Genomic DNA, 20,669 nt, shown 5'->3' with positions numbered 1-20,669 from the left:
AAACTACCAGATTAGTTAAATGAATTTAGAATATGCTAAAGGCGCAACACAGGGAGGGGATTTATTGCAGATTTGGGGTGAGTTAATTCTAAAGCACAGGAGTGTTGGCGCTCTTCTGAAGCACACGATGCAGTGCTACACTCAAGCTCAAAAGCAATCGGGCAGAGTTTTGGAACTGGCCTCAGTTGTTGACTTTGTTGGGGACAATAAAGCGAATCAGGAAATTAAGGACATAGGGATTAGTAGGCTAAACCGTTAAGGAAGATGGGCTTACAAATTCTGTGACTCATCTAATCGGTCAACAATACAAGAGTACGCAGCTATGAATCTGTATCCGCCACCGTATTTTTTTTTCCCACTGCCGAAAACCTGTTATACTATGGAACGAACAGTGCATATATTTTTTTTAATGTGTCTTCATGCGTGTGGCGGAAATGCCTTCGATAGCTGCTCAACTGCTTGGGAGGGACAAAAGCAATTTCGGCAACTTCCTGATGTCCCTTACGTCCGTCATCTTGGGGTTAGAACGAGCAGTGCACAGGAATTTCTGGACACATCTGTTACACCTGCTTGCGTCCCTCTGGCAGAGGACCCTTACGACGAAGCCATTGCGAAGCTTAGTCACCTATTCATAGTACCCGTCAACAAAAACTGTAGCACGGTAGAACTTTTGTTGTCGTACTTTGTTGAGTAATATATTGAGAGGTACCTCGAGGGACACTTACGTGAGACACTTTGGGCTATTATTTAGCTTTGGTGCCCTTACGGATGAACGAACTTGTCACGAAGTAGAGACGACGTCAAGTGAGGGAGTCCGGGACCGTTTATTGGAACCGGACAACTCCTAGATATGGCGCTTTTTATTGCCACGGGGGTCGAACAAGCATTGCGAAAGTAGACCGTATTATCGAATGAAAACGCTGACAGTCACGTGGTATCTGCGATACGGCATTCAAAGAACGCATCTGTCGGAGCACGCAAGTGTTACCGGTGTGGTTCTTCGCTGCACATGTAGTTACCTAATAAAGAACAAGGTATGTCAGAAGTGTAACATAAAATCATGGTCGATCCATTGTTGGATCCGACGGAAGTCCTTTAGCATTAAAACTTGAAAACCCTTTGGGAACTCCCCTTCACAACGGTACACAACCCTTCAACGAACCATATCACAAACGCTAACAACCCTTCACACGACCCTACACAACGCTAACGCAAGACAGCGCTTAAAAAACGACACGCGCTTAAAAAACGGAGATCCATTCTCTGATGCCATGACAGTTCAATACTCGCGAGGCCAAGACCGACAGAAGTGCGCGAAACCACTTTGAGCTTCCCGCTCCGCAGCGGAACCGATCGGAACACGGACCGCGCGCGGGATATCGGCGCGCCGGGGCGGCGCCCGCGCGCGGAGAAAAGGCGGCGGCGCACAGATCTACCTTGGAAGACCCAACGCAGCGATAGTCGTAGAGAGCAGTGGCATCACTAAGGGGATGCGAGGGGTGCGGACCGCACTGGGTGACGTAATGAAAAGAGGTGACTCACCACACCATTACCGCCGCTTTACCTTCCTTCTGCAGGGCAATGACAACATATGGAGCCCTCGGCGAGCACGCGGTGTTTTGTTTCTGATTGTGGTACGATATCGTACTTATCGTGTATCGCCTGACATAGGAAGAGGTATATTATTGGGGGGATAAAATTGGGGGATTAAATACACCCCTTTGCGGGGCCCCTCCCCCACCCCATGGACGAAGTTCTGGATAATCCACTGCGTACGGGCATGTACAAAATATTTGTTTGCACGGGAAGGGTATCCCGAAGTTAGTGTCAGACGACGGACCTGAATTCCAGTCACACGTGTTCAAGTAATTTATTCAAAGCAGGGGAATTTCAGCGTCGCCACTCGTGTCTACATAGTGAAACTTCCCATCACGAATACCTCTCCCAGATTGACACTCCTGAATTTCCCCCGGCAAGGTTCAATGTTCTTCAGTACCTCTCGCGTATGGACACATCCCTTCAGATGACAGGAACCCTGCTGGCGTCACACGGTAACTTTCACAAGGATTTGCAAGACTACCTAGGTGTATATCGTAACACACTTCATCCGGCCACACAACTGTCCCATGTAGAAGTTTTACACGGTCGACCCATAAGAACACAGCTGGATATTCTTGGCTCTCCAAGTCTTGAAGCAAAGAGATATTGTTCAGGAGATGAAAGGCTTGACAACGCTTTGAGAAGTATCAGCGGGGGTTATGAAACGTAGGTTATGGTTATGAACGGAAGAAGGCTACAGGGCCTCAGTTCCTCGGGGGAGACTACGTTCAAATTAAGCTTCCGGGGTCAATCCACGCAAGATCGGTTCCGAAAAGTTATCATGTATACGATCGAGAGAAGTGTAAGAGCGCAGACAAGCAGGTGCATATTTAGGGCTGGAACTGGAGACGCGGAGCAGAGAAACTTCTTCCGTGTCTCCGGTTCCAGGCCTCAGTATCATGGATACCCTGTGATATCAGTAAGCACTTCCCGAAGTCCTACCGGAAAGTATTGAACCTCTCTTGATCTACGCGGGGTAAAAGTTTACGAAGAACACGAAAACAGTAGTACGTAGGAGCGAGCCCAATGGCTTACCAGCATGTGTACAAAGCAGGACATTGGCTAGCCCTCCAGTGGGTTCCACGCCATTGTGGTGTCGTGGGGAATGAGGAAGCTGACAGTGCCGCAGAAGCAGTTCTCTCATCTAGGCGAGGAACGAGTATTTCACTGCTTACAGGAAACTGTCGTTCCATTCTTCGACGCCTATAGTGGCACCCCTGGCTTCAGGCCAATTGACAACTGAGATTCTTACCCACCTATACCTGAAAGAGTTGATAAAACGATCGCTTTCCGGATACCACGAAACACCCCTCGTGGAGATGTAATTCATCGGATGCGACTCAATATGGTTTTTACAGCTCAGTGGCGTTACCGCTTGCGGCATCACCTAGATGCCGCCACCGCGGTGATCTGGAAGATCTAGAGAGCATCTTTCTTCATTGCCCGCACTATCAACCTCCCAGATCCACACTTTGTGTATCTAAATCAGCTGGACTCTCGCCCTCTCTCTATGTCAACATTGCTTGATCTATGGTCAGATCCAGCCCACCAACGCTCTGTCGTTAAAGCACTTCTGAAGTTTTTGGCCACTGTAGGACTTCGTTCCTCACTGTTGGGCGACCTAATATACCATTTCACTGCATTACCGCCAGCAAATGGGGTAAGGTAAGGCCCCTGGCGATGAAACTGCCCACTCATCATCATTTAAATAAAGTTATTAAAGCCCAGGGGGCGGACGTTTCCAGCTGGCCAGAGGTCTATGCCTAGGATGAGGTAATCACGCCCGAACTATGTGCCAAAAGTAATTTGTTCATCCAGTTTTTTTACGCGTTGAAGTGGCTCATGTTGCGCCGCTATTCCTTATATGTTTGAGATTTTAAAAAATACTTTGGGCTCTTTCATTGGTAGTACTGTTTTCGTCTTCGTCGTAACCTTGGACCCGGCGTCGATCGAGATCGGTGTAATATTGTTCAGTAGGACTTCGGAAAAATGCCTACTGATAGCACAGGGTACCCGTGATAATTTTTTGGGAACCGAACTGCCGAGGGTCCAGCAGGACCATTGGATCATTTGGCGTGGAATGATCCTCCTGGTAGCCATTCCAAGGGTACCTCTGCTCTACCTTGAGTACAGCGATGGAAACTCTCCAATAGGTGGGACTGGACATGTGCCTGATGAAAGATGGCGCTACTTCGAACGGCTCTCGGCAACAGCCTTGGAGAAATCTGACAGAACGGTAGACGTGCCTAGTGGTGATGACCACGACATCAGCATAGCTGCACTGGGACCACGTTGTAATAGGCGCCAGCATTTCTTTCTCATGTTTTTTTTTCTTTTCATGAAGCGGAGCATGTGCAATGCCGAAAAGAAGTTTAGGAAGATGAGTACACAATCTTCTGTGGCTCATCTCATAGAGTCAACAATACGAAAAGAAGAGTCCGCAGTACATGTTTTCCGTTAATGCCCTGTGGGCAAGCTTGCGCTTGTCCCATCCTACATCTGACAATACGAATGCCTTGTGGCCCGCAGAGTGTGGTCAATACTATCTCGAAAATATCGCTTGCTGCTCCCTGCTGGGCTCCAGACAAAATTGTACAGTACAACAGAAGGCAAGCTTCGGGTTCTGTTCACAGCAATTGCAGAACAAACTCTTTGGAAGGCCCGAAGCAGGGACACCATACAAACGAAAAGAAAGTTAGGTAGCAAGCGAGCTGGTGGTGACGATCCATGACTTGAAAACCCGAGACGAGGTAGGGACGATAACAGACAAACACAAACACGGTCTCAAACTCAGCTGACAGGTTTATTGCACAACAACATTTAAGTACACACTAGGTGGGAGAGATGGTAAGCTAACAAGTTCTTCAAAGCGGAAGACAAGGTCAAAGAAGCTTTGCTGACACAGGCTCCTTCGGGAAACCCTTTGTATCCTCAGTTATGGGAACTGTGTCAGCAAAGCTTCTTTGACCTTGTCTCCCGCTTTGAAGAACTTGTTACCTTACCCTCACTCTCCCACCTTGTGTCTATTTAAATGTTGTTGTGCAATAAACCTGTCAGCTGAGTTTTATACCGTGTTTGTGTTTGTCTGTTATCGTCCCTACCTCGTCTCGGGTTTCCAAGTCATGGATCGACACCATACAGTCCAGGCAGTGGTGCTCCGTGGTGATGTTGGTCGACCATGTTGGAAGTGAGGTGAGGCACATCTCGAAAGACAGTTGCTGATGATGGGTGAGACAGCATTTTTGCCTGCGTGGACCTGTGTCAACATAGTCGAGGTTGCTAACTCCCGGGTGAAACCGTTCACAACTTTCTAGCAAGAATGGCATCGCGTCAGTGCTTGGGAACTTACTTGCGAAGGTACATCGTAAAGAGAGAGAGAGAGAAAAAAAACACTCAAGGCGAAAGGTTGTTTTGAAGGCAGAGGCATGCCACCCTCGCGTAAATAGGCGGCGATTGGTTTTAATCTGTGACACAAAAATAATCGATAAAAGAGATAGGGCGCAGACTAACTGGTGCATGATGATGAAGGAACGAATAACCGAGAGACACGGGACTCTTGTGCTTGTCTTCGTGTCCCGTGTCTCTCGGTTATTCGTTCCTTCATCAACAAAAATAATCGATAAAAGAGATAGGGCGCAGACTAACTGGTGCATGATGATGAAGGGACGAATAACCGAGAGACACGGGACTCTTGTGCTTGTCTTTGTGTCCCGTGTCTCTCGGTTATTCGTTCCTTCATCAACAAAAATAATCGATAAAAGAGATAGGGCGCAGACTAACCGGTGCATGATGATGAAGGAACGAATAACCGAGAGACACGGGACTCTTGTGCTTGTCTTCGTGTCCCGTGTCTCTCGGTTATTCGTTCCTTCATCAACAAAAATAATCGTTGTGAATGAAACCTTTTCAGATCAGTACGTTGAAGACAATGACGTAAATGGAAGGATGATTTGTCGCGGTTCGAATCCGGGCGCTGGCTGTGCTGTCTTGGTGTTTCCCATGGGCTCCTCCAACGCTTTAAGACAAACATCGGCACAGTTCCCTGCGAAGTCGGCCAAGGACGCACAATCTCCCTCCCCGTCTGCGATAGTCGTAACGTTGTCCGCCTGTGTGGGGTAGACTACGGCAAGCAGTTCCACCACTACCGTCCCCTATGAATCCGCTCCTGGCGTGTCACTCATGTCACAATCGAAAACGTGCTTGCGCAGGCGCGCAACAGCGAATGGCATTTCGTGAGAAATGAACCACAATTGTGACAAATTGGAAAGAAACAGAAAAAGGAAAAGAAACGTGAAACGCGACATGAACGCCTAGTGACACATATACGCTCGCAATTTCCACGAGGCCATACAACTATACGATTCATATTCCCCGTGGGAAGGCAGATTCAGCGAACTGTACACTTTGTGCAACCGTGGGGGACACCACTCAGCTCATTCTCTACACTGTTCTAGATGCGCAACTCAAAGGGCTACCATGAAATATGCTCTCGACCGACTAGACAACCGCACCTTTGACCTCGTAAAAGTGCTGGGTCCTTGGCCATCTGACAAGAGGGATGCTGCCTTGTCAGCGCTTGTGACATGTTTTCGGACGTGTGCGTTGGAGTCAGTCTTTTAGGACCATGTAATTCACTGTGCGGTAATTGATTTTGGCTTTTGGCTTTTGGCCGATAGTTATCACGAATGTGTGTGTGGGGGGGGGGGGAGGGGGTTCTCTTTTATATTTATTTTCCATGGGGGAGGGGGGCGGGGTCTGTTTGTGGGAGTAGCCGAATTTGTCGTGTGACGAATTCAACCTCTCCATAGTATTTGCAACATCAACATCAATATTCCCAGTGGATGCGCAAATCCAGCTCGTGCTGACTGCAAAGCGCGATACATGTCAACATAACCGCACGTACTCCTATTGATAGCAGGAAGAAAACAACAAAAAGCACAGGCAGGAAGGAACGGCGTGCATAAAATGCTTCCATCACTGGAGAATTCAAACGGACGTTGAAATCTGACAATGTGTCACGTGGGGATGAGAACTGTCACCGCAGCATCAAAACGTTCGCAGAATATGTTATGATATGTTGCCTCGTGCGCTTCCTGCTGCTCTGTTTTCAACGGATTTGCGAAATAGGAGAAGAATACCGATTGGAAATGGTTGCACAATGGAGCCGTCATATGTCACTTGTATATAGCGTATATACTTTTTCTCCTTCGGGTACATTCACAGAGTCTTCTTTTGTTAGACCTATTTTGTTCCCGTCAGACCACAGGCAAGGTACTTTTCTTTATCTGTGATATCTGTGACTTTTTGCAAGGCATACTAACCGATTCCACCCTATAGCTCTGGCCACAGGTCAGCTCAGTTCGCACACGTTTAGTCATCACTGTTGTCTTTCACCCTATAGTGTTCTATCCCAATCATCCGGCGAAGCAAAGTCAATTCAGTCATGTGCACAACGTCAGAGGTCTTCTACTATCCATCCTGCACGTTATCATGATAAAAAGCGTTTTAGACTTTTTGTCCACTTGTTCCATAGCTATAGTTCAACATGCACTCAGTTTTCGTATTGGGCGTGTCCACGTCACTGTGAGGGAAGGGTATTAAGTATTAGGACTGGCGCGTTATTTGAAGTTCGTTTGACTAAGCTGTCGACTCAGGTCGAAGCCATGGTGGGCTAGTTCGTTGGGATTTGATGGCACGACGGCAGAACCAACACAGGTAGTTGCTGGGTTAGTGCTCGCACATTTGTTAGATCTGCTGTCGTGCCATTAAAAGCTTGAACATCGTCGTCCATCACAAGGCGTCTGACGTCCCTCGTCACAGGAGGCGCGAGCTGATGGTGATGGTGACGGATAGAAGAAAAAATGGGGAAGTGAGTCACGACTAAATCGGACTGGCTACTCCAGTACCCCTACGTAGAGCAAAAAGAAAAAAAAAATGAAAAGGGGAATGGTGAAAGAAAACAAAGTCACAGTCAAGCCGAGAGTCAAACACTGTGTATGTCACTCACAACATAGTGTGACCGTTGTCGATCACAATCAACGCAATAGACCCGTAGTTCGAATGTATAAAGTCACAAGTTACAAGACACTGATCAACTGAGTTGATTCAAGAAGCCGCAGCAGAGCCTGCAATGCGACCGCTTGGTGGTGTGCTGGCCAAGGACCAAAAATTTTCGCAGTGTCGAAAGGGCGGGCATCCAGACGAGCTAAGCTCGCTTCTAAGGCCCTACAACTGTCTGCGTACTTCGAACAATGGAGGAGAATGCGTTCAGAGTCTTATATGACACTGTATTGGCCGCATTTGGGGGAGGCACACTTGCCCAGTTTGTGCAATCTGTGAGGCCGACAACGGCGAGCCCTTTTATCATCACCACCATCACCGCCACCACCAGTTTGTGCAGCAAGCGAGTGCTATACGGGACGTCCAGTCGAAGCCTACGCACAAGGGACTCAGCAGGTCGAGGTAGGGATGGAGGCTATTAGAATCGGAACTCAGGGTCAATCCGGTATAACAACTAAGACCGTGCAGATGTAGGCGCCTAGGAGGTGGTGAACATTTGTTGTCCGAGCCTGTCAATAATACTGCTCGCGTCGCTCTTGGTGAAGTAAACGAGCTTCAGGTGGCCGCGACCGTTGTGAGCAGCTCGGCGTGCATCATCATCATCACCTGATGGTTCATGGTTTGATGCATTAAAAACATTTTGTATAAAAAAACGTAGTAATACGACACATACTGCATGCTGTGAATATGTTAGATAGCTTTCACTCACGGCATTCGGCTAAGAAAAGGCTAGTCTCTCTCTATCCGAATATCAGACACAGGTTAATGTTGTTTTGTAATCTGTTTTGTGTCTAAGGAGTAGTGTCAGTATACCAGTGAATATGCGTTTAGGCGAAGTTACAGATTTTCCTTCCGTAAAAAAAGTAGGGACGTTACTTGCAGTAAGCAAAATTAGTAGGGAATACGTGCCTATAGCTTGAAGCGCCGCATCAAATTGACGTCATTTTCACCGAACTGTGCAATTACAGCACCATATCTGTCGCCATGTAGAAGAAGTCCAGGAGCAGAAAGAATGGTGGCATTGGGCGCCGTGTGGACTTTTTTCTATGGCTTGTGCATGTAGCTTTCTGCCTTGTCCTGCACAGTATTCTACGTTTCGCGACGGATGGTATTTGCATTCATATGGATATCACTCGGAAGCACGTACACTAAGAGTTATCCGAGCAGCAGTGTGCAGGATGCACTCGTGCACGTTTTTTATTGGTGATAAAACGTAGCAGAGCCAGCGTTTTTGCCCATATTGGTCCACTACGCGCGTCTTATACTGGACCACGGTACGCGGGATGTGTCCCAAGTTCAAAACCCTGCACCAGCAGTGCTGTATGGATGATTCCCAGGGTCCTCAGACGCTTTGCGGCAAATGCAGCCACATTTCCTTGTGAAGTCTGCCTAGGACGCACGATTCTCCTTAGCGCAACATACCGGCACATGGGAAGCAGACACACTGGCAATGGTACGGCAAACACGGTAATCACGCGCCGCCAACCAACCAACTACGGTATTTTTCCTACACGCAATCACTACATAGCGTATCATTTTACTGTTATGACTGCGTTCTATGCCACTTATACTGGGTGCATGCCAACTGTGCGAGAATTAGTGCAGCTCAGAGAAACTTTATCTGTAGGACTGCAGTTGAGCTGTGACGACAAGTGTTCCGTTCTGTTCTCCGATCACGCCTCTTAATTATCTGCGCAACAGCAGGGGTTTCATATAAATTTGTAAAAATATAGGCCACTTTTCGAGATTCACAGCGAGCCATTGAGTTGTAACGTTGAGGTTCAAGTTAGGACTGCTTACCTTTATTGGGCCACTAAGGCAACTTGAAAAACAGGAACGGGCTCTGTCGTGTCCCAGCACGTCACGATCTTCGATTCCTTTGCTCGGCTCTGGCTCCTCCACGGTGCTGAGCCCCTCTCTGGATGCAATCCATCGTCTTTGTATATCACTTTCACTTCGGACAAGTCGAAGTTACCCCGCTGGTAGGGCTCGCTGTGCGTGCCGGCAGTCCAACTTACAAAGACATTTTCCGAAAAATTTCGAAAAACACTCATTTTCAAATTCGGCATATTCCGAAAAAGTGGACCACTATGCGGATGTGAGTATGGTCATATACCCTTGCATTTATTACAACAAACGATAGGTTTTCCTTGTTTGCCTGTTTTGTGCTGACAATAAACGCCATTGTTCATTTAGTATTTCACTTTTGCTAGTTAGCTGCTTCCGTCACTCACAAAATAGGCATTGCTGCAATTGTGCGTGCAATTAAATAGACGCCCGCATTCGGACATCCCGTCCGTCCCGACGGAACATAGGTGCAGAAAGAATCCGATTTTTAATAAACCATATAAATGTCGATAAACATACCCTGAATTGGCTTTAAAGTACGAGGGTGGTTCCATAAGTTTCCGGCCCGACCAACTTTTAATAGTCATAGAGACGAAACAAGTGTATCACTTTTCGACATAGTCACCCTTAACTTCGATGCACTTTTGACACCTTTCAATCAGCATTCTTATACCCTTGAAAAATATGCCAAAGTTTTGTCCGCAAAATGCTGGACAACTGCCTCTTGCACCTCACTATCGTTTTGAAATCTCCGTCCCCTGAGATCCCTCTTCAAGTTTGAGAACAGGAAGTAGTCACTCGGTGCCAAGTTTGGACTGTAGGGTGGGTAGTGGATTTCTTCGAAGCCGCACTCCTTCAGTACAGCCTTGCCAACAGAAGCCGTGTGGACAAGGGCATTGTCCTGGAGCAACCAGACACCTCGACTCAACCTGCCGCGCCTCTTTTCCTTGATGGCGTCTCGCAGTCGGTGCAGGAGTGAAGCATAATAAGTCGCATTCACTGTGGTGTTCCTCTCTTTGAAGTCGATGAGGAGGATCCCGTGACAATCCGACAATATTGTTGCCATGATCTTCTTTGTGGATTGTGTGACCTTGGCTTTTCTTGGGGGTGCTTCTCCTGGTTTGCGCCATTCCATCGACTCCTTTTTCGAAAGGGGATCATAGTAGAGCACCATAGTCTCATCCTCTGTGACAATTGACTTCAAAATTTCTTCTTCGTTCTCTTGACAGAGCTCCAAAAACTCTTTGGCACAGACGACGCACTGTTGCTTTTGAACTGACGAGAGAAGTCGTGGCACCCATCTCGCACTGACCTTTTTCGCTGATGATGCGAAAAACGGTTGTTTTGGAAACCCCAGCCTTTCTGAGATTTCCTTCACCTTCAGACGGATGTCGCTCAGCACTTCCTCCTCGCAAAGTGACAAATTTTCTTTTGTCACCACTTCCACTGGACGACCATCGCGTGGATCATCTTCAATGGACTCTCGCCCCAGTCGAAACTGCTTAGCCCAGTCTTTTACCGTTGTGTACGACGGAGAGGCTTCCCTGTACACATTGTCCAGTCGCGCTTTAATTTCCTCAGGGGAAAGTCACTCTTTTGTCAAGAATTTTACCACAGCGCGGTACTCCATTTTTCCATTTTAACTGAAGAGTGCACCCTGGCTGTTTGAAATGCCGCCCTCCAACCGACAAAAGCATGGAGAGGGTTGAGGGTGGTGCTCCGGCCCTCCAACAGATGGCGCCACGCGTCCTTAATCGCATTTTCAAATTCGCGCGCGTTTTCTACCTCGGGCCGGAAACTTATGGAACCACCCTCGTAAATGCCGATAACCACGAACCCATGAAGGGACACTGCGAGTGTAAAGTGGGAGCGGCCAGCAAATGTAAACACGGTGCTGCACTGGCGATATTCCTCAATCGGCACGAATTTGCGTCGTCACCGATATGCCACAGCGGCGAGGATAAACCGCAATTTCGAAAGGAAGGGAAGACTAAGAGAAGCCTTATTCTTTTCAACACCAGTTATTTTCTGCTAAGATGAAACTGGTGTGCCAACATTATGCACAGCAGACCACGTGTGTACAGAAGTTTTACCTCGATGCTTTTGATGCAACGTAGTAAAATAAATGATATGTAGAATGCAGAAATGAAGACGTTCACATTTACTGTGAAACAGGACAACAACAACTACATGAATGATTATAGGATGAGGTGATTCACCGCAACAATTGCGGTACCATACTTCAGTGCATGTGAAACAGGACGCAGGTATCAAATGAGTAGTATTTGCAGGAGATATCATACTTCGTTGTCGCGCCAAATGACTTGTATCCAGCGTTGTCTGCAGCCGTGCAGGGAAACGATAAAACCTCATACTTCCCTTGGTTCTCGGAGCTGCTAAGACGCAGCAATATGAGCCATGCGAATTTGGGGTATACCCGAAACGTACTGGTCATTGCAAAACTCGAAAAAAATCAGCAGCAGCTGCATGCGGCAGCAAGGCGAGAGCGGATTCGCCTTCAGTACAGTTTCGTACCTCTTCACCGCTTGGGTGACTTGAGGCGCTGTCGTTGCCCCCTCGCAACACTAGCGCACGGAGCCTATAGGGCCTATAGGGTATATTCATTCAGGGTCAAGACCTGGTTTTCCTCAGGTTCATCAATTTATGCAAGTATACCTGTAATAATGTAAAGCCTGTAATAACTACCTTGTACGTCTGAATATCAGACGCCCTGCCCAATCTCCATCAATGAAAAGGGGGCGAGCCCGCGGCCAGTAATCACGGGCGGCTTCCGCCCCACTTTCCCCTCTTCCAGTCGACGCTCCTGAAGACGTTGCTGCATTTTCTTTGACAAATCGGTGGGTAGGATCGTGTTGATCTTCGAGCGCCTGTTGTCAATAAATGTCGCTCACTCATTGGTGAGGAGTAACTATAGTTAGAGGTGAGTGCGGGTAAGCAAACTTGGACCCGCACCCGCACAGTACCCGCGCGTGTGTGACCCGCACCCGCATCCGTACACGCAAGAATTTAATCTGCGCGACCCGCACCCGCAGTGCTATCGGTATACCTGAATTGGGACCCGCAGGGGGAAGTGAGCGGTATACACGCGCTCGACCGCCAGCTCGAACCCCAGTTTTCTTGTTCACCCTCTGGGTGGTGAAGATGACGATGGGCACAATACACCAGCCTTACCCCAAATCAGTGGATGCGTTCCTTCTGTTCGTTATTGAACGTCCACTCGTCCCCTCGTTCACTTTACCGCTGTTCCTATTTTGAAAGAATGGAAATTCTGAGTGTTGGCTATGTGTCTCGGATGGCTTCAGTCGTATGCCAATAAAACTACAATTGAACAAAGAGCCATGTATGTCTGCATTAATAATCGAACTCGCCCGCCAGCACTTGCCTGCCGCAGTCTGGCACATGGATTTATAAGGCCAACAACATAGGGCATTGCTGAGCTCGCGTGTGACAGAGAGGGATCACTTAGTTGGGCATGGATTGCGGGTAATGGGGGATGGACCCGCGGACGCAATGCGGGTACACCCGCATTTTACCCGCTACCCGCAGGATCGCAAATTCCTAACCGCAAATCGTGACGATGTGCGGGTAACCGGGGGATACCCGCGGGTATGCCCGCACCTGCGCTCAGCTCTAACTATAGTTACCCCTGACCAATGAGAGTGCACCGTACACAGTCCAGTGTGAGTGATTAAGAAGTCCAGAAGTAGGGAGGTGCGTCTCAGCCCACTAGTCACCTGTGTTTCTTTTCTTTTTTTGTTTTGTGTGTGTATGGAAGTGTAATTTTATGACTCATTTGCAAAATAAACAAATAAATAAAAATAATCTCAGCTTGACTGCATTATCATATAATAGAATTTTGAGTGTGGTGATAGGTGCCTATCTCTTTCCGTCGTGGCTGTGATCCGAGGTGTGTTACCAGTGCCAATACGATGTTGTACCAATAACAGGAGTGCCACGACTCAGTTCAAGGAATATTTTGTAGTGCTGTGCGAATATTATATTCGAACACCGAATCGAATGTTGTGTGTTCGACTGGAATGTCGATTGGAATGTGGATTTCTATGTTCGAATTTTGAATCGAAGCGATCTCTCTTCCAAAACGAATATAATCGAATAGTTCCGAGGCTGCACTCGTAAGCCCAAAAACGGCTATAAGTGAGATATATGGCGTCTATATATGCTGCATAATTCGAGCTATTTGAATCGCATACTATTCGCTTTGTGTTCGTTTCTGTCTTAAGATTACGACACGCACATCCTTACTGTTTCCCTCACTCAGACATAATGAATTATGCAATTATCCTTGCAGGGTCCAGACCCACATCTTCATCGTTGTCCTCCTGGCCTATATTCTACAAGCGGCTGCACACGACAGCACTGGGCTTCAACTGTGTAACCTCCTGGAGCAGTCTATCTACTGTACTTGCGAACAGGAAGACGGTATCCGCACAAATAGAGCGAACTGCTTTATAACGAGAGAGACCAATAATGACGACTCTGTCTTTAAGGCTTTTATTGGAGAGGAATCTCTTACGTACGTAGCGTTCAGTTCGTTTCGTAGACAGCAACAGCTCAACTTCGTTCCCGACGCCCCCCTGCGATATAACAGGGACACGCTTGAACACTACAAGATATCTCAAGGTACTTTAGGCACGATACGCTCCAACACGTTTTTCGACTTGCCCAAGTTGGTGGTGCTGTCACTGGATTCGAACGATATCACGGATACGGAGAAGAATTCGTTCTCGAACCTTCCCAAGCTCAAGAAACTGGAGCTCGGAGACAACAAACTGGATACCATCAGAAGTGACGTTCTGCACGAGTTGCCAAGCTTGAGCTTCCTTTTCCTGGACAGAAATCAAATCAAGAGAATCGAAGACTACGCGTTCAAATCTTTGCACAACTTAACAGAGTTAGCGCTGGCGGATAACGCTATCGAAGAGCTCACTGCTAACACTTTCAGCGGTCTTCACCGTTTGACGAGGATAGATCTTTTCAGAAATAAAGTTAAGCAGTTGGTGGCGTACGTGTTCAGCGAGATGCCTTACCTTCAAGAGTTGGATCTCAAGAATAACGACATATCCGAAGTGGATCCCTTGGCGTTTCACAAGTTGCCCCAGCTAAGAATTATTTACCTGGCTAACAACAGACTGCGTATCCTTCCGGCACACATGTTTGTAGGTGCCCCGAACCTGATCTTGATCGATTTCTCGGAAAACCAGCTTCAAACGCTCACGTGGAGGACAATTCAGGATTTGACGCAGATCAATAGGGAAGGCTTCGACTTGCAGCTTAAGGGTAAGACACAATTCGTGATTATCGCTTGCGTCAGTGAGAGATATACTCACTGCAGTTTATGATTCTTGGCACCAACCAACGTTTCTTTCTTTCTTTTTTCTTTTTTTCTTTGTCAGTTATTACCCTCGTCATACCAATCTCTTCATTTCCGTGATAAGAAATCTGTAGGAGGAATTCCGTGACTGCGCGGCAACATCCCAGGGTACTTTTCGCCTTGATGACCATGCTACTCTGTTACTTCCGCTAACAGGGATTTGATGTCTCGTGGTAGCCATTAATTAGATCACCAGAGAGGGGATGCCAATTTAGTCACTTGAGCTCAGGTGGGCAACGCGCTCTACCTCTGGCAGATAGGGGTACATTAATAGGACATTTGCATTACAGGGAGACGGGGCGTTATAGTAGCAAATAACCAATGAGCTTAAGTATGGGAAGCTGCAGTGGCGATGTGAAACAACTTTATGGCGCGCCGTACTGTGCCGGGTGCCGTAGCCCTCCTTTCGCGTCTCTCCCTTCCCTCCTCGCATCTCTCCCGAGCTGTAGGTCCCATTTCCTTAACGTCCCCTTATCTGTTGTTGGCAATCGCTGTTGGAAATGGTCGGAATGTGTTGGCCGGGAGCCTTCCTCTAACCTCTTGGAGTGGAGTGGAGTGGAGGGCCATGCGTATGCCAGCCTTCACCGACAGGAATGATCCGAAACATACGAAGGAAGAAAAGACCTTCAGAATGTTCACTGATTTCGTCAAACCAACGTATATTTATGCCATTGCTTTAAACGAACTGTCGCATCCGCCCCGATCGATTTCGAAACTACAGCTCCGTTTTTCTCTTCGTTCATCACGGGCAACTACTCCGAAAATCCTACGCGAATTAGTGGAATAGTTTCTGCGTAATTTGATATAATACTTGGCAAGATCAGACGGCGGATGTTGAGAGTATGCTGGAATTTCCTCTCTGGAAATCGGAGAAAACGTCACTCAGACAAGCCCAATCAGTGAGCGCCCTTTGACGCGGACTAGTCCAATCAGGGGGGCGGGAGGGACGGCGTCTGCAGGCCGTGGTCAGCAGCGGAGAGTCTCTGATCTATAGAGTGGAATATCCTTCGCCAACGTCGCTACCGTATCCTGGTGGATGCTTACTGGAATTAGGCTCTTCCGAGAGAGATATTCCATGACCGATACTCCTAAAAGTCCTCTATTTTAGCTCTGCGGTCGCCACACGAAAGTATTGTAGCGTGCATACATCATTTAATGTTGCACAAATCTTGAAGGGTGCGTATGTTCTATAAAGTTTCGTTGCTACGCCCGAACTCTTCTGTGTCAAGGCGAGAACTCATGCGACGTCCCTCGAAAATTAATGCTTCATTCTGGAAATCCTTAAACTTAAGTTTTAAATCCTAAAGACTTGCCATGTACTCATAGAACATCATCATTGCCTTCGGGTTCAAAGAATGAGCAAGTGAAGGCAGTTCTGCTAAAAGCTGGAGAAGACCCTATTGAGGCCTAACGTGCAAAAAGAAACAGCTCAGCACTTCCTCCGCCTGCGTGCACACCATTGTCGCCACCAGCTCTTCAAGGAAATTCAATATCGCTCGCAAGTGATTTTTATCGACTTGCGCAGACGACACACTGGAGTCTCACTGGCTTCGTAACAAAGTGCGTAACACCGCCCGAGGTCCCGTGGTATCTACGAGTACCACACATTTTGATGAGTCTCCCAAATCCACTTGCCGCCCTTACGGCAGGCAGGCCGCTCAATGTCAGCGTCACTCCACTCCGGAATGGATGTGAGGGGAAACATATACACATCCATTGAGACTTTTTTTTTTCTACTGTAAAAGATAAAGTATCCTCTTCTGTAGCGGTGTGCATTGATGGGACTTCGAGAAGCCGCCTGTCTGCATTGGCAGTCATAAAGCCATTTGAAGGCGTTGTGTAAGGACGACGTCTTAAGAACGAAACCTGATCAAACAGATGCTGGGCTTTATGCTATTCCCCAATTTCTGCAATGCATAGTTGATCTTATTCTCTGGGTATGGACACCGTACACGAACTAGAAGCATGCGCTACGGGCCATTAAAAACACACATACGAGGTCTTCCTCACCCCCTGCTGACGTACGTCTTCATGGCTGACCGCCATGTGTACGAAGCTGGATACTGGGCAGTTCTTCAGTGGGTTCCGGGTCACTGTGTCGTCGTGGGGAATGAGCAAGCTGACAGCGCCGCAGAAACGGGTATCCCCTCTAGCAGACGGACGAATATTGTACTGTGCTGAGAGGTTGCTGTCGTTCCATTCTTTGACGCTTAATCGCACCGCTGGTTCGGGCAACTGACGCTCCTTCCACATCGATGCTTGCAAGAATAGAAATTCCCCTTGTGAGGATGCTGCTCTAATTCATCGGACGCCACTCAATGTCGTTTTCACTGCTCAGTGGCGTTACATATTTCGAGGAGTAGACTCTCCAAGATGCCACATACACATATATAAATGGGACACACTGCGGTGTCTTCTAAAATCTGGGAAAGATCCTATCCATTGCCCGCAGTACCAACCTTTCAGGACCACACTTCCAATGTGTGTATATTAGCCTTTCTCGTGTCCTCTTACTTTGACAGTATTACTTGGTTCAGGGTCAAATCCAGACAGCCAACGCTTCCGCCTTAAATTCTCTACTAACATTTTGCACAATTTAGAACTTCGGTCCTCCCTGTCAACCTCATCATTATATTTTCACCGAGTAATGGGATAGAATATTGCCCGTGGTGGTGAAACAGCCGAATCATCACCAAGATAAAGTAGTTCTTATTAGTAGCGGACGACGCAATTAGATAAACCTGAATATTCTTTTATATTTTTATGGATTTCTTACGCAATTCGATAGACAATCACACTGTAGAAACTCACCAGGACAAGGTTCTCGTCGTGTGTGCTGTGCCCAACAGTCCTATACTATACCCGCACATTGCAATATTAGAAGCTCCCGACTCGACAGGCTCCTTCTGGGTCTCCACTAGAATCACTCGTCGACAACGAGGATGGGTGTGTGCCATGGAACAAGGAAACACAGGAGCGGCCCTTCAGACCGTTTCCCATTGGGACGGGCGTACCAGCCTTCGCAATGCATTCTGGGATACTCATGTCTGCCACGTGAACGCTCACGTGATCTAGCTCGGGAGCCGACCTAGGAATATCCAAGCGCTAGGCCGTGTTGTTCGGTGGTCGAAGTGGCGTTCCAGCTAACTCTGCTTCTAGCTGTACTTCCTGCAACTCACCAGAGAGGGTCAGAGAGGGTCATGGAGGTCCGCGTCATGAGGCACGGTAAGAGAACATGGAGAGAATGGTATGTTCTGTGACTGGAACATATAGTGGGACGGCGGAAAACACACAAACCTCAAGCGCCTTTTGAGGAGATTGACAGTTCAGACGATATCTTTGTTTCATGCATTCATACTGCTTGCAAGCTTTTTCTAGGCGTTGTTTCAGCCGGCTAATAACGTGTTTTCTGAACCTCTGAACTGTATTAACAGAATGCAGAAAAGTAAAGGAGGAGGTCCTTTCTGTAACCTCTATCGGGACCTGTGCCGTGGGCGCTTCGTTACTATTCGCTTTCCACTATGATGACCTACACAATGCCTCGACCCCAGTCACCCACATGAAAAATATCTCTCTGTTAGGATCGGATCACTTCTTGAACGCGATCGACAACAATAATACCTTTCGTTGGCAAACTTCACTTCTGAGTCAGTTGCGGGAAGTACATTGGATTCTCGCACGCCCAAGAACCGCTCACCCTTCCTCCTCTTCCTGTTAAACGGGGCAAGCGTGTCCTTTCATGTATCCCGCTTTCGGTGGTTCTGGGCGCTCGGATGAAAAGAGCATTTGGGGGATATGGGTCACGGCCACCCGCGTGCCCAGCACAACCGAACATTTTTTGGGATGAAATGAGCTTTTGGTTGATTTGGGTCGTCGGTGGAAATGGGCATTTGGAGGATATGGGGCCTAACCTGCAATCCTGGGTGGTTAAGTTTATGGGCTTGTTTCCAGTGTGCACGATGCCGGCTAAAGCCCTGCACTATCTGCGAATGGAAGCGGATATCCGCGGATATCAGCAGAAAACGTGCGGGTTCGGGTGAAACACGGACGCTTCTTCTGATCTGCGGATCGGATGCGGTGGCGTCGGATCAGGAGCGGATCTGATGCGGTTGTTAATGGAGCAGATCGGCGGCTGATCGGATGCATATAAACCGCGAGACGGCACCACCAATTTTCTTCGCACTAGGCACCGAACACCGATTACAAGGTGAACGGGATCCGCTCGCGCGACTCGGAAAGGAGACCTTTGGCGTCTCGAGTCGATGTGCGCTTTCGGCGCAGATCTTGCGTTCCACTCGCAATAAACCCTACCTACACCCTTTGTTGCAAAATGTGTTGCTGTGCTTGGTGCCGTGTATTCTTTCGTGGCAGCTAAATCTGTGCTTGCTCTCGTGTATCCTTTGGTGGCATCATGGACGCTAGTACCTGCCCTCGCTACAAAAGCTATGCCACTCCGCTATTTTCACTGGCAGAACAGGAGAGTGGAAGTCGCCAGTGAGGACGAAGCTCGGTAACAGCAGTTTTTGTTATCCTTTTTTTCTTTTGTCTGTGCTGTTTTGTGCCGACGGGAAATCAAGTTTATTTGATGGAAAATTGGCTAGATATATCGCGCCCAGAGAAACCATCTCTGCGTCTCGTGGCAGAAGCGGATTTTGTAGGGCGGATGCGGATGTGTTGTGCGGGTCGGATGCGGATGTCAAAAAGCTCATCCGCGCAGGGCTTTAGCCGGCACCGTGCACACCGGAAACAAGGCCATAAACTTAACTACCCAGGATTGCAATACGTACGTGCGTTATGCTACAGAAGAAAAGACTGTGGTAACCTCGCAAAAGTCTGTGCCGCAGGATATTGCTTGCGCATTGAAACCCAACCAGACCAGAAAAAATTGGAAGGAATTGAAACAGGAGCCCAAGAAACAAAGATAGAACACCCCACCGAATATACGCAACGTAGGTCACTGATGCCGTAATACCTCCTACTACAAAAAGAAAAAAAGAAGAAAAAGAGATTTTTTTTTTTAAACGGAAGAGGACCCTCGAGATTTTTTAATATGTTGTACAGGAAAGCTCGTTCTATAAAAGTACGTTGGTTTCAGACGTCGCTTCTGACCTTTCCATTTCGTGTTTTACGCTCGATTGTGGCAAATTCTGGAAAATGCGCATATTTTTCCGATTTTTCCCGCAATCACTACGAAACTTACGTGTCTTGAGATTTTTCCTGTTGAAGTATTCCATGAGACCTTGGAACAAAAAAAGATATTATATAAAATCTAATCGTTCGATTTTCCACAAAAAAAAAAAAAAAATCGCGAAATAGGAGGAATGTTGCCAAACTTTCGACCTGTGGACACCAGCACGAATTACAGCGTAATAACTGGGATTTGGACACTGTGTAGAGCACGGTTTCATCTATATGCAAAACAAACCGCACACTTCTAGGTGCTTTGTATGAGCCGCAGCTGCCGTTCACGCCAGGCACGGTTTTCCGCCAGCGCTTCGACCGTCCCGCGTTTCTAGCACCCGCCACCTGAGATATGGGAAGAAACGTTTCGTGGTATGTCGTTTCGCACTATTAGGAACTGGGGAAAAAAAAAACGGAAAAATTTGTGATGGTTTTGTGAGAGCCGAGCAGGGCCTTGGATCGTTTCGCGTGGAACCGCCCAGTTGTGATTGTCTTACCGTTCAGTTATCAGCATTGTGATGAACGCGCGCGTGTAGCGTTTTATTTCTGTGTGTTCGGAGGTTTACTT

The 20,669-nt window shown here is 47.7% G+C and overlaps 1 protein-coding gene across 1 annotated transcript in view; it reads left to right on the top strand.

Moving 5' to 3' along the window:
• The window catches only part of LOC135385586 (connectin-like), a 135,968-nt gene that overhangs the window by 67,219 nt on the left and 48,080 nt on the right, over positions 1–20,669 (top strand). Inside the window, exon 2 of the mRNA XM_064614992.1 lies at positions 13,838–14,826. Within this exon, the coding sequence (XP_064471062.1) occupies positions 13,838–14,826 (989 nt within the window). The remainder of the gene's footprint in view (positions 1–13,837; positions 14,827–20,669) is intronic.

The sequence above is a fragment of the Ornithodoros turicata genome, chromosome 2 (assembly GCF_037126465.1).
Source record: "Ornithodoros turicata isolate Travis chromosome 2, ASM3712646v1, whole genome shotgun sequence".
Taxonomy (NCBI): Eukaryota; Metazoa; Arthropoda; class Arachnida; order Ixodida; family Argasidae; genus Ornithodoros; species Ornithodoros turicata.
Note: the sequence above shows the minus strand (reverse complement) of the source record. Positions and strands in the feature narration are given on the sequence as shown.